General features: G+C 51.3%; 7 protein-coding genes across 7 annotated transcripts; 5 read left to right on the top strand and 2 right to left on the bottom strand.

Moving 5' to 3' along the window:
- Nucleotides 1-3,311: 3,311 nt before the first annotated feature.
- On the top strand, nucleotides 3,312-4,988 carry RHO25_007531 (uncharacterized protein; the record flags this gene model as incomplete). The annotated part of the gene is made up of 1 exon (XM_023599715.2): nucleotides 3,312-4,988. One exon carries the CDS (start codon nucleotides 3,312-3,314, stop codon nucleotides 4,986-4,988), a length of 1,677 nt encoding a protein of 558 aa, XP_023448839.1.
- A 674-nt stretch (nucleotides 4,989-5,662) lies between these two features.
- RHO25_007530 (uncharacterized protein) lies at nucleotides 5,663-6,445 on the top strand (the record flags this gene model as incomplete). The annotated part of the gene is made up of 1 exon (XM_023599714.2): nucleotides 5,663-6,445. One exon carries the CDS (start codon nucleotides 5,663-5,665, stop codon nucleotides 6,443-6,445), a length of 783 nt encoding a protein of 260 aa, XP_023448840.1.
- A 95-nt stretch (nucleotides 6,446-6,540) lies between these two features.
- Nucleotides 6,541-6,823, bottom strand: RHO25_007529 (uncharacterized protein; the record flags this gene model as incomplete). Its single annotated transcript, XM_065602953.1, has 2 exons — nucleotides 6,541-6,691; nucleotides 6,771-6,823. The coding sequence occupies 2 exons, from the start codon at nucleotides 6,821-6,823 to the stop codon at nucleotides 6,541-6,543; spliced, it is 204 nt and encodes a 67-aa protein (XP_065459025.1).
- An 818-nt stretch (nucleotides 6,824-7,641) lies between these two features.
- On the top strand, nucleotides 7,642-9,288 carry RHO25_007528 (uncharacterized protein; the record flags this gene model as incomplete). The annotated part of the gene is made up of 1 exon (XM_023599713.1): nucleotides 7,642-9,288. One exon carries the CDS (start codon nucleotides 7,642-7,644, stop codon nucleotides 9,286-9,288), a length of 1,647 nt encoding a protein of 548 aa, XP_023448841.1.
- A 316-nt stretch (nucleotides 9,289-9,604) lies between these two features.
- Nucleotides 9,605-10,470, top strand: RHO25_007527 (uncharacterized protein; the record flags this gene model as incomplete). Its single annotated transcript, XM_023599712.1, has 2 exons — nucleotides 9,605-9,999; nucleotides 10,056-10,470. 2 exons carry the CDS (start codon nucleotides 9,605-9,607, stop codon nucleotides 10,468-10,470), a joined length of 810 nt encoding a protein of 269 aa, XP_023448842.1.
- Nucleotides 10,471-10,950: 480 nt separating this feature from the next.
- RHO25_007526 (uncharacterized protein) lies at nucleotides 10,951-11,454 on the top strand (the record flags this gene model as incomplete). Its single annotated transcript, XM_023599711.2, has 4 exons — nucleotides 10,951-11,009; nucleotides 11,066-11,137; nucleotides 11,204-11,338; nucleotides 11,400-11,454. The coding sequence occupies 4 exons, from the start codon at nucleotides 10,951-10,953 to the stop codon at nucleotides 11,452-11,454; spliced, it is 321 nt and encodes a 106-aa protein (XP_023448843.1).
- Nucleotides 11,455-12,094: 640 nt separating this feature from the next.
- RHO25_007525 (uncharacterized protein) lies at nucleotides 12,095-13,280 on the bottom strand (the record flags this gene model as incomplete). Its single annotated transcript, XM_023599710.2, has 3 exons — nucleotides 12,095-12,626; nucleotides 12,677-12,839; nucleotides 12,887-13,280. The coding sequence occupies 3 exons, from the start codon at nucleotides 13,278-13,280 to the stop codon at nucleotides 12,095-12,097; spliced, it is 1,089 nt and encodes a 362-aa protein (XP_023448844.1).
- Nucleotides 13,281-13,597: the final 317 nt, after the last annotated feature.

Genomic DNA, 13,597 nt, shown 5'->3' with positions numbered 1-13,597 from the left:
AGCAGGCGTGTGCTCGATCAGTGCATCGTGCGATATTTGCTATCATGAAATTTTAGCCTTGGAGCTCGGGATCCGGAAGTGAAGGCAATACATTTTGATGCCACTGGACATTTGCTACGTCTGAATGCGACGCTTCGTACGAACCATCGAGCGCACCAGGCGATTGCTCAAGGGATACGTCGTAGAGATCGGAGATCTCTTCGTATGCAATTGCAATTTGCGACTTGTTCTGCGTTTCCTCCGTTGTGCTATCCGGGGACTTGAATCAGCGAGTTTGTGACGCAGCCTATGCGTCGGAACATGGGACAGAGTTTAATCGTACTTTGAAGACCGTATATGTGAGCAGGAGTCGTCGGGTGCTTTCTTGCCTTCGAATGCAATCGGTTTTCGAAGCTGCTGTCGTTGACCTGAGTCAACGCCACGGGATTAGACATAGTCTCCAGTGATAGTGACGTGGCTTACGGGAGCGGCGCTTTGCCAGACGATTGTCGTGTCTCAGAGCCTCCCGTTGGCAATGGTTCTCCATCCCAGAGGGCAATGGAGCCTTCAGAAATGCAGGTACTGTACCTTGTCAGCGACCGATGCTTCGTTCAAAGCTTGCTTGCCTGGGCAATGCTTGGTCTTCAACTCATGTTTAGATAAATATGTCAAATACTGTTCAGTTGCATTGAGATGCATCCTGCAGCCCGCGCTGACAAGCCACATGCTGTAGTATGACGTTCTTGAATTGCCTGATCTGATCGGAGAGATGTTGATTCAGGATTCAATACTTGTTTTCGAGGGTGTTCGGCGCTCCTTCGTGGATTTAGTTGAAGTTTGAGAGCAAGTTGGTGGCCGGAAGGATTGGGACGGGCGGTAGCTTAGCGCTTGACGCTGCAAATGGAAGCTGCTATTCAGCTTGCGAGCGCTAGGACTAGCAACCAATGCAATGCGTTTAGGTGCTCATCATAGAAGACGGCAATGCTTACGCCCACAGATCGCGTTCTAAGTATTGTGCGGTGGCTCTCGAGTGCGAAGATCGTTGTACTGCATGCGTTTCAAATCATTGAAGCAGTAGCATGCTGTTCTTGATGTTCTCCAGATCTGTAAGGTATCGAAACCTGGCTAGCTTCAGTGTTGTCTTGCCAACTTCGGCTCCTTTCAATAAGCGGCTTTGGCAGCAGCACGAGCTGCGTGGCAGTCCCTACTGCATCCCGGGCGCTGGACATCGAGCTGTAATGGAATTCCTCGTGTTAGTGTCCAATGCACGCGTGCTCGAAGTCTCCAAAGACCAGCTGTAGCCCATTGCCGCGCCCACCACATTGATCGAAGAAGTATCTGGTGCATCGTTATTTCCAGTGCCGCTCAGCTTGGCAACATTGAAGAGACGCAGCGCAAATTCTGCCTGCTTCTATAGACCGATCTGGGGTCTCACTTGAGTCGCCGTACCATTCGTTGCCCTCGTGGTTCGCCAACATTGCAGAAATGCCGAGGGCCGGGTGCCAATCTCCAGCGATTCGTGTGGGTGAGTTCTCGGTCTATCATTACGTTCGCTGCCAACTGATTTGACTGCGTTGCGGAGACACGAGGAGCATGCTGTCTGCCTCTGCGAACCCGTTTGTGCCTGCTTCCACTGCATTTCGACATTGGTCGGCCTTGCAGCAAAACGGGTTGCAGAGACAGTGGGAAAAGGCTTTTCATCTCATTCAATGTCGCCTTCGCTGCTCTGGCTTCTCAGCATAGTAGAGGAGTTCGAAAGACGCGGACATTGTCTGCCTTAGGAGGCTTGTGCCAACTCGTCTCGCAATAGTTCGACACTGGGTGCCGCTTGACTAGACAGCATTCCAGGAACGGGAGATATGTAACGAGTTGCTCCATCCATAGGCACAGACGAGACAACTGCGCGTTTCCGTAATAAATGGCATTGTATGTCATCGCCTGGACGAGTCAACGGGGCGCACTTTGAGAGTGGTCATCCACAGCGGTCCAAGTCCACTCGAAACGACGGCTCATTGCATTTCTTCACTGTGAGATTGGGCACACACTCCGAAAATGGGGTTTCCAATCGCTCATTCCGTGAGTGCCGCACTGCCGCAATCAGTATACTTGATCGGGTTCAACGTCTGGCGAAGTCCCAGCCGAAGTAACCAGATCGATCCAGATACAGGCGGGCGGCCACTGTCCGAGGACAACCGAAGTGAATGCGCGTTGATATATCGTGATTGTGGTTGTAGGCAGCAGCTGCTTCTCACTTTGCCTGCACGTCCTGGGGCTGCTTTCCGCCGGCCAATCACAGTGCGCCAAGCATTGATCCCACTAGCGCGCTTTGCCCGCGACCCCTCTATAAATTTCCTTTCTCCCCTTCGAACTTCCTCTCTTTTTTCTTTAGCTCTCTTTGCCTTTTGGCTTAGGTATGTCAACATCAGAACACTCCTCGACCATCGACAACAAGCTAACAACCCCCACGATCAAGTGTAGTGAGTTTGGCGCGACATGCCCTCAACAGTTCCGACAGCTTGCTAATTGTACCTTTCCAAGGTATCTGTTCTTTTCAGTTTAATCTCTGAAACGTCACTACGGTGACATTCAAGATTATTCTTATTTTTTGAACCAGTCGCTGGGCCGCTGAGCTTGCTCATGTCCAGTGGCAGCGTGTCGCTGGCCTTCCACTACCGCCTGCTGACGCGAACACCCAACTTTTCATCAGTCTCGCGGCCTCTCGGGCTGCGAGTTGGAGAAGAGCATCACCGAGCACACTTCCGCCGTTCATCAGACAACTTCAACGCACACATTCGCGCACCACCTTGTCCATCGCCTGGTGCCGCCAGCGCGTACCTGCAGCTCCATCGTCACACGCCCGCCGCCGTCTCAGAACCTCCTGATCCACTTGCGCATTCGGCCGCCTGCTGCGAGCTCGATTTCAAACGCGGCACTCGCGACCCCGAACCTAGTCGATTCAATTCGCAACTCCAAATCGGAGCCCTTTCTCTTCCTCGACTCGACGAAGCAAAGCGCACAGCAATACACGCAAGCATGATTGGTCGAGGTACGGATGCGGAAGAGCGCGGACAACCCAGGTGGGCATTGGAGGCAAGCCCTAGGGCCAGGTTGGCGAGCAAGGAAACACCAGGGATGCATGCGGGCAGTCACAATTGGCAATGTCGCACCTGCGATTGAGGTCGTCCAACGACCCAGACGGCCTGTCTGTGACTGCTCGACGGCGTTGGCTGGCGGACACTGTCCACCGACACTCGCTGAAGAGACTCATTCGCTACCTGCAAGCCTGCTGAAGACGGACGCCAGTCTCTCGGTCCAGCGAGGTCGCCGTCAAAATGCTGTCGTGGACCGCATTGGCTTTCACGTTGCTCGCAGCCACAGAAGCAGTCGCAGTGCCAGAAGCTCAACTGGAGCGCGATACTCTTTGGGCTCGCCAGTATGGCGCGAAGTGCCCAGATGCGGACTACGAAACACAGTGCGGAATGGGCTACGACTACACTGGCTTCACAAAAGACCAACAGGAACGAGCTGATGGAATCGTGGAGATGTTCCGCCATGCCTGGAATGGCTACTACACGTATGCTTTCCCGAACGACGATCTTTTGCCAAAGAACAACTCCTTCCGCAACTCACGGAATGGATGGGGCTTGACTGCCATTGACGGCCTCGACACTGCGATCATCATGGAGCAGCAGGACATTGTAGACATCGTGCTCGACTTTGTCCCCACAGTCGACTTCACCAAGAACAACGCCAAAGGTCCGCAAGATGCTCAGACGACAAGTCTGTTCGAGACCAACATTCGCTACCTTGGTGGCCTGTTGTCAGCATATGACTTGCTCAAAGGCCCCTTCAAGCACATGGCATCGGATGACGCGAAAGTGGATGCCTTGCTCGACCAGGCCAAGTCGCTCGCTGATACATTGAAATTTTGCTTCGACACTTCTTCTGGTATACCTGTCAACCTCGTATACATTGACAACAAGACCTTCACCGATAACTCACTCATGCAAGATGGTAGCTTGAGTGCTGGCCTTGCCGAAGTCGGGACGTTGGTCCTCGAGTGGCAGCACCTATCTGACTTGACTGGCGACCCTTCGTATGGCGAGCTTGCGCAGCGTACGGAATCATATTGGTTCAAAGCACCCGAAATCTGGCCTGGACTCACAGGAGGTAACTTCAGTATCGATACTGGCGAGGTACTTGATGTTTACGGTGGCTGGACATCCGGCAACGATAGTGCCTACGAGTACCTCATCAAGATGTACGTCTATGACCCGGAACGCTACTCCAATTACAGTGATCGTTGGATCGCTGCTGCCGACTCCACAATCGAACATCTTCTGAGCCATCCGGACTCCAGACCAGACCTTACCATGGCTGGCGCCTTCAGTGGAAATGTCGTGCAGAACTATTCGGAAGGTCTGGCGTGTTTCATTGGCGGCAGCTTCATCCTCGGAAGCACCGTGTTGAAGAACAAGCGCTACTTAGAACCTGGACTTCAATTCGCAGAGTTCTGCGCAAACGGCTATCGCTATGCCGCAAGCGGTATTGGACCTTCAATCTACAGCTGGAATGAAACGATACTAAGCAACGTAAACTACACCAATCAGACCGATCAGTACCAACGAGCTGGCTGGTTCATCCCAGAGAACCTCGCACTTGGAGGTGGGCAGGCGCCAGAAGCAGTCGAGTCGTGGTACTATGCCTATCAAGCCACAAACGATCAGTACTGGCGAGACGTGGCTTGGGCATATTCTCTCGCGCAGAACAAAACGCTGAGGATTGGATCGGGCTTTGCCAGTATCACCAATGTCTTGCGGGAAGACGGAGGCGAGCAGCGAAACTTCATGGCGAGTTACATGCTGGCGGAAGTACTCAAGTACCAGTTCATGATCCAGTCGCCGAAGCAAGGCATTTGGGACGTCATATCAGGTGATGAAAAGGTGAACCACTTCGTGTACAATACCGAAGCGCACCCTTTTCGGGTCGCGGCGAGGATTCCTGTCTGACTGGAGCATGTGTATCTGCTTCTCGTGGCGTCCGATTCTGCCATGCAAGAGATGGACTTTGATGATTCGCAGAGTAACGCATAGCAGGAATTTATGATCTTACTGTACATCGCTGAATCGTGCACAGGCTTTTCTCTGCTTCCAGAACTCGCAAATCTCAAGTCTTCGCTTCCTTCTGCGACAGAAAAGATTCTTATGACGTCCGTACTAGATGCAAATATTTCGAAATTCAAGGTTAAAGCTGAAGTCTTGGACTTCCGATGCCAGAGATGAGCCGGCTTTCGCAAATCTCGGAACATGCGGGCTTCATGCACGCCAACTATAAGTCCTTCGCGGACCGAAAAGGGAGTAGCCGTGAGAGTTGCTAACGACTACTGCTTACGCCGCTTGACTCAGAGCAGAAATTCTTGCAAGGGCTCCGTGACAAGGCGATGTTTGCAATTGGTTCTGAGTCTTATAGCAATCTCAGGATGCCTCGTTCGGCATAGCGTTCGACAACGTGGGATGCGAGGATGGTGTGAAGACTGGAGACTGGGATTTATTTCCAATGATGTCTCACACTACTGGACTTCCACACGAGATATGACTAGCATTGCTGCAGACTGAGGGAGGAGGTTCCCACGTACAGAAGCGCTTCTCCTGCACAACCTACCGGACTCCAGGCATTTGCAGAGATGAACGGGCTATCTTGCGCTGGCCCTCTGCTAGGAGGCACTGGAGCCAACTATCATGAAGCAAGAGGCCTGGTCTCCGGCTTCTGCTCATCAGCCGCGAACAGCATATTTGGACCCTCAACGAACCAAACAGGCATTTTCAAGACCTCTCAAGGCAATTCGGATCTCCAATTGACAATCTCGTATTCCACCACAAGACAAACGTACGATACGGCTTGCATTCTGGACGACAATGCACAGCTCCCCGTCAGCAAATCAGCCTGCGAACAAGCCTTCTATCGCATCCTCGATCAATGCGACACGACACCTCCAACTTCCACTTTAGGCAAATTCGGCGGAACAGCCAGCTCTGGCTGCGGCGTCTACACCATGGAAACCAAACCCGAAGAACTCATCGCCTGCGGCGGCGACCCTTACCCACGAGCAGTTTCTATGCCTCTCGATATCATGACCGAAGGAATTGAGAAGTATTGTAATTCCCACCTCCAACTTTCACCGGATTATATCCCCGCCAGCGAAGCATTTTTGGTTGAGATTCCGAAGGGACGATCGTATTATAATTTTGTCAAGAATGGGATTGTGGTCAAGATTGTGACGCAGTTTAATGAGCAGGGACAAGCGGGTTGTGCGAATCCGAGGGCTTTTGGGACGCATGGAGAGGAATGTAAGAGGAAATTGACGAGTATTGTGGATCAGTGTGGGATGAAGGGTGGTGGGTTGTCGAGTAATGGGAAGAATGGATGTGTGCTTTGGACGATTTGGGGGCAACATGCTACGACTTGAAATTTGAAAGACCGCTTCTGATTCTGAAATTCGGTATCTGGAAGAGCTTTTGCTTCCTTGGAGTGGAGCTTTGCTTTGCTATCATTGAGGGGTTTTCAAGCCCGTTGCAAGAGTCCATCGCCACGCATGATGAAGAGTGCGGCGTTGCCGAAGATGTCGGTGCATTGGCCGTCGGGTTGGACCCAGCCTGGTCTTCGGCCGGTGGGGTCTATACAGGAGAGCTTCATTTGTGCGAGGGTTGGGAGGCTGTGGAGAGGAGATCTGGTCAGTGGTCGGCTCGTACGAAAACAGGCAACGATGTGAAGGAAGGTACTGGCATACATACCTAAAAGAGAGAAGAGCCATGATGGCGACTATGCTGGTGTCGAAGAACTTCATCTTGAACTTGATCGAAGTCGCACTTCTTGGAGAATCTGGTCAAAAAGCTGGCCGGTGGCAATATCAGGCGCGCGTGGTTGAGGATTTGTTGGTCGTGACGGTTTTCTGAGGTTCGAACAACTACGACGAACCTACTCCATCTTATACGAGCAGACATTGAACGATCGACAGTCAGAGCAAGCGATTCCAAGAACGACTACGGGGAGCAAAAGTCGACCATCTGTGTCTAATTGATGCAGTGTCGTCTCTTCCTGCGGTTTTGGGCTAGACTGCTGCGAGCCAAGGGATCGTCAGAGCTGGCTACTGTGGCTTTCGCAGAGCTGGAGGAGAGATCTTCGCGGCGGGATATATGTCGGAACTTTTCTGAAAGGTATTTTCCCAGGTCATTGGAGAGCTATGGTGGAGAGTAAGAGTATGTTCAGGCTGGATGTGGACTTTTGTTGGCAGATGAGAGCTGTGGTATTGGCGGGAGTTTCGTATTTGGGTCATGAAGCTCGTTCCCCGTACGTTGGTTATTTTGCTCAGCTCTCCAGGAGCTACGTGTTGGTATTCGGTGTCTAGCATGCCAGTACCTTCAAAAGAGAAAGATTCTCATTCAGTTGATATGAATGCATCTCGAGTGAGTTTGTATGGAGATCTCAATAGTGTTGACGGCTTTGTGTAGAAACCGGCCTCCGTCCGCTCCACGTCGTCATCACGACGCGTGCAACTATCAGAAGCCAGAATCATTCGACATGCAGCAAACAACAAACACAAAGAGTTCCCTCGTCCGTAGAGGCACAATGTCGCAAGGCGCGTCGTCCAGGTAATCTGTCAAGATGGCGACGCTCTTCGCCCGGCGCCAGCTCTATCGCGTCTCAATCAGCAGCCTCCGGCTGTCCACGCCACAGCGAAGATGTTTCTTTGGCATGGGCGAGATCCTAGGTGTCCTCACCAATCCAGCAGAGACGTTACGCCAGCTCAAGGAGTCCAAGGACATGCTACAAAAGGCCAAAGAGGAGACCGAGCTGCGTAATGAAGCCAAGAAGATTCCGCCGAAGCATACATTCTCGAAATTGCCTGGTTTCCATGGCCGCAAAGTTGAGCAGGAGCTCCTGCGAAAGGTCTTATCGAATACACCAAAGTTGACTGTGATGTTTGGCGCTACCAGCGTGGGCAAAACAGCACTTTTGAGGGAAGTGCTCGCGACCGAGGACTTTTTCGTTGTGAAGTTCGATCTCAGAATTAGTGGTTTTGCTGATCTGAGGACTTTGTATATTGCTCTTTGTGAGCAGTTTGAACGCTTTTTCGAGGAGATGCACGATGAGGAGATGGATAAGAACAAACTCACGTTTAAGCACCGGCAACTGGAATTGCTCGAAAAGGAGAAGCCAGATAATGCTGGTAATGCTGGATATACGGTTACTGTTGCGGATCTGGCGAGCTTGATGGAATCTCTGCAGAGCTGTTTGCTCAAGTATTGGGAGTATGAGCCCAAGACTGGGAAAGAGGAAGGTGACGAGCAAGGCGCCAAGGCTCGTCAGGTGGATGCTACAAAGCCATCGTCAGCTTTGGAGTATGCAAAGTCCAAGACTACGCAGAAGGAAGGTGAAGGCGAGGGCGAAGAAGAGGCTGCGGAGCCGTTCAAGAAGCGACCAATCGTATTCCTTATGGACGAAGCCCACAAGTTGCCTGCACTGGTCAACGATCGACTAAGCTTGAAAGTCTTCCTCGATACTCTGCTTGTTCTGACCAAACAGGACCGACTATGCCATGTCATTTTGTCAACCAGCGATTCTTTCTTCCATCACTTTCTGCGAAGCATGAATGTTGGACACCACACACAACTTCTGACAATTGGAGATTGCTCAAAGGAAGAGACTCGGGCTTACTTCGATGGTACCATTCAAGAGATGGTTCCAGAACACCTACAGCACAAGTTAAGCTTTGACGATGTCTACGAGGCCTTTGGTGGAAAACTGGCCCATATCAACGACTACGTCAGCAGCTGGGTCAATGCCGAAGGCGAACTTCCGGTCTATCAGAGCGCAGTCTTTGTCCAGGCTTACACACTCCTGCAATTTCATCTGACCAAAAGCACGTTCCAGACTTACTCTCCTTTATCCGTGGCGACGGCAGGAACCAGCACAGCAGCTGATGATGCCACTTTTACACCGGAACATCTGATACACGTGATGAAGAAGCTCGTTGTATCACCTTATTCGCTGCCATACTTCCAATTGTGTCGGGAGATTGGCACGAATGAAGTGGACTCCATGATCAAGACCAGGATTCTTGAATTACGATGGACGAGGAGCGTAACACCCGAAGACTCTGCTGCTGAGCAGGTCTGGTCCAACGATGGGATACAGAGACCTGTTGTCCTCCCAATGACTCGCATTGTTAGAAGAGCAATGGAGGTGGTGCTGAAAGAGATTGCAGAGGCTGGTGATACAACTCACAAAGCAGACTCAGAAGCACGATAGCTGACACTTGAGTGTGACGGTTCAGCATGAAACGTGGTTACCAACAGAAGTCTGACACGAGATCATCCTGCATGCGAGCCAGAAAAATGTTCACTGGTAGTGGCGTGCTACGGTGTACACTTCCTCCTCTTTATTGGCCGGCGGAAGAAGCAGTCAGCACGAGCCGATGTAGCACAGCATATCACCAACGCCCCAGAGTTCGCGAGCAACACTGCTGACATGCAAGACTCTGATACATCAACATACACGTCAGCGGAACCTTTCGCAAGTCTTCTTTCGACCTGTCTTCAACATTATAGCTACGCGAACAGGAACCATGGAAACCAAGAAAACAGGCTCGTTCGATGCGCACGACCAGGCGCCTGAAGTATCTTTTCAGCGAGACGATGGACCCATTCCGGCATCCGTGTATACCACAAGTACATTCGACCAGAGTCCGGTGCATTACTCTCAGCAAGATAAGCCACCACAAGGCTTCGTACCGTTCCAGCAGCCTTTCATGCCTGCATACCCACAATCGATGCAAACAGCGGTGCCTTCAAAATCCAAGCCAGATGGCGATAACACTATCCGCAGGAAGAGAAAATGGGTATGGCCTTTGGCTATGGTCATTGCGGCGCTGGTCGCTCTTGGTGTCGGGATAGGTATCGGATATGCAGTTGGCGACAGCAATTCTTCCAACGACCCTTCTAGCGATGGGAACGATGCTGAGTAAGTACACAACCCATCACCTCATCTCTCAGTAAACACTAACATCTATTTAACAGCAGCGAGCTCGTCACCTCCGGCAACACCGGTATAACCGCCTTCTCCTGCGACTCCTCAGAAGTCTACGCCTCACCCTTCGGCTCCTCTTTCGCACAAGAATGCTACGTCTCTTACAAAACCAACCAAACCGCATACGATAACTCTTCCATCATCGTCAAGAATTTCGCCGGTCTTACTGTATACAACTTCGAAACTTGCATGGACGAATGCGTGAAGAGGAATCGTCAACTGGATATCGGAAATATGTTGGGTGACCGCTGTACGGCAGTGAGCTTCTATGCAAATTTGACGTACAGTATACCGGCTTGGGCGGGAAATTGTTTCATCAAGAATGCGAAAGGGATTGGGAGGAATTGGGATCAGAATTCGAATGCGAGTTTGACGGCGAGTGCTTATTTGGTACAGCTGCATTAACTCCACATCAAGAGACGTGTGGTTGCTAGCCCAAGGCTTGAGTTTCTCGTGGATTGGCAAAGGAACCGAAGTATTCCGGGTTCCGTGCCGAGCTTCGCTTTGTGGTGTTCCAGAGACTGGTCTCCAAGCGGGCGCCCGACGGACTGCGAAATAGACTTCTGAAATCTGCGACATATTGTGGTCTGCTGTCAATGCCATCTGCTAGCCATAGCATGTCCGGAGCTCATTAAATCCGCAGTTGTGCCAAGCATCTACACGATTTCGTCCGAAGTCTGAAGAAGGATCCGAGCCAAGCTTTCCAGCCCTAGGCCCAAGACGCAAGAATAGGAATGCTGGAAGAACAGGAAGCCTTCGATCCGTTTCAGAAAATGAGATTGCTGGCTACTATTTAACTCTGCTCATGAGGTAGGATTGCGAATCACTATTGCCGAATCGACACATTGATCTTGTCCGTTCTCCCAATCCATCACAATCAACACAATGGGTGGAGGAGGCGGCCATGGCGGCGCCGGTCTGAAGGACGTAAACGATCCTCATAGGTTCAACTTCACACTTTGACGTAAAGCAAACCAGAACCCGTCTAACATCGGCTTAGACTTGTGAAGGGCGAGTGGGGAGATCCTGGGTCCTTGCGCCAAAAGGGCATCGTTACATATGCAATTTCTGGGTAATTACCGTCACTCGACAAGAGTAATCTGGCCTGAGATATGAGCTGACCATCTCTTGCTCGCAGCAATCGCGTCAATCCACTGGCCGGAACTTTCAAAGCTGCGATCTTCAACACGTTTCGAAGGACTCGAGGGCAGATATTTTATTGGGGTATTCCTATGTTCGTGGCGTATAGTGCTATGCAGTGGGCAACTGAAAGGTGAGACTTGTGATGTCTGTTTCGTGGCGGTCGAGAGCTATGATACTGATTGGGTGTTTAGGAATGAGTATTTGAATTCGAAAGCCGGCATTGCCGAGTATGGTGGACAAGAATAGGAAGTCATCCAGCAAGCCGCTAGGGTTTAACATCGAGATGTCTCTTTACCTCTGGAGCTCTTCATGAAGTCTCCTAGAACGATTGTCAGAAAGCACTTTTTGTGCCTGGACCAATCGTGGGCCAGGTCCCTCTCCAATCAAGCTGCGGCTTCTGAGCTCTTCAACCTATGGAAGAGAGACAATGGGGTCGCGACAAGCTGTCTGAGACACGACTATGCGTACTTCCTGCTGATAGAGTAATTACCATGCTGTCGCGGATGGGATGGCCTCTTCGGCCTTTGACGTGTCTGTGCCGAACAATCGACCATTCGGGAGACTCGGATGACGCATAGATCGCAGTCATATCGTGATTATCCTAGCCATTTTGACATTATGTCCGCGTGGGTGTGGTCTTCGGACTGATGAACGTGGTGTGGAAAGACTTGTCACGTGCCATGCCGCTATTGTGCGCATTTTCCCGATTTAGCCCTCCCCCTTCCAAGACTCTTGGGCATCTGTTGCTGCCACCTTCCGGCGTCAAGAATTGCTCTTGCCATTGCAGTTATTGCATTTATCGCCATGATCATCATCCGGTCTGTCTTCGACTTTCTCGGTCCTGTCGGGCAGGACAACCCCTAGTGCCACCTTTTCGCAATAACACTCAAGCGGAAAGGGCCCATCCCATCAAAGGATCCATTCTCACGGGCCAAAAGACTTCGTTAAGCGCTTGCACAGCATCAAGCATAAGCTCTCGGCCCTTGCTCAGTATCCCATTGAGGGCCAAAATGCCATGTGTAGAGCCATTATACATCTTGACACTCGCTTCGACTCCAGACGCACGAAGTTGACTGGAGAACGCCAATGTTTCGGTTGCCAACAAATCATACTCTGCAACAGCGATCCAAGTCCGGGGACATTTCGACAGCACTTTGCTAGGTGCCAGGTTCGGAGATATCTGCCATTTTTCTCGGGTGGAGTAGTCGTCTTCGTGGCTAGGCCCTTCTGGCAGGTACATGCTCCGATACCACAACAACCTCGAGTGTGTCAGCCATGGAGCATTCAGATTGTACCACCCGTTGCCTGGAGTCGCCGTGTTATCGATCACAGGCACGATCAGCAACATCAAAACTGGCTTAAAGGAAGGAAACAAGCAAGCAGCTTCCAGGACAAGCACTGCCGCCAGGTTTCCACCACTGCACGAGATCAGCCAATTCCGACAAAAAGAGCACTCCGAATAACTCACGTAGAGTGGCCGCCGATTGCTACTCGCTCAAGATCGACGGGATAGTATTTTGCTGCCTCTTTTCTGAGCCATGTCAGGGCTTCCAGGGCATCTTCTGCTGCTGCCGGGTAAGGATGCTCGGGCGCGAGGCGGTAATCAACAGTGATCACAATGCACTGAGAAGCTTCAAAATGTCAATACAGGGGACACTCGGTCTCGTGGCTCACTTACTTTGGCAGACATACGTGAGAAAGTCGTTCTCGCTGTCCAGTCCTCCACTCACCCACCCTCCCGAATGGAACCATAACAAAACTGGGTACCGAGGTACATGTTGACTCGACTCTGGTACGAAAACACGCACAGCGCAGTGTTCAAGCTGGATGTCACGCTTCTGCCCAACTTTCAGTTCCGCAGACGGACTTGCTAATGTAGGCAGACGAGACCTAGTCGAAGTGTCCCATTTGAGCTGTTCCTCTGGAATTAAGTACTGGAGGCATGTGTCGTGGAAAGCAACATACTCTGGGTCCAAGAGACCTCTCAGAGATGGATGAAGAGGCTGATAAACTGTAGGTGGCTGTGCTAGCGGTGGACTAGGAAATGGGCTCGGATTATTCCATTGGTTCATCGTGCGCTCTGCGATCTGTTGACTTGTCCAGCGGTTGTCGGCCAAGACAAGTCTCTTTCTTAGGATGGTCTGACTAGAAAGTGGATCTTTGGAGGCAACTCCTCAAGCGGGCATTTGTCGGCACGGTGGTCGTACAACCGAATTCATGGGCTGATTGCCGAAAATGACCGGCTGTGGTGGGCACCGATGCTCGAAACGTACTGTTCTTGACGAAAACATGCTGCGATGTTTATCGGGAGCTCATCGTTTGTACGATCATGGTGGGAACAAGCATTGGAGAAGCTGAAATTATAAAGTTCTACTTCGCGGTGCCGCAG

The sequence above is a fragment of the Cercospora beticola genome, chromosome 5 (assembly GCF_033473495.1).
Source record: "Cercospora beticola chromosome 5, complete sequence".
Classification (NCBI taxonomy): domain Eukaryota; kingdom Fungi; phylum Ascomycota; class Dothideomycetes; order Mycosphaerellales; family Mycosphaerellaceae; genus Cercospora; species Cercospora beticola.
Note: the sequence above shows the minus strand (reverse complement) of the source record. Positions and strands in the feature narration are given on the sequence as shown.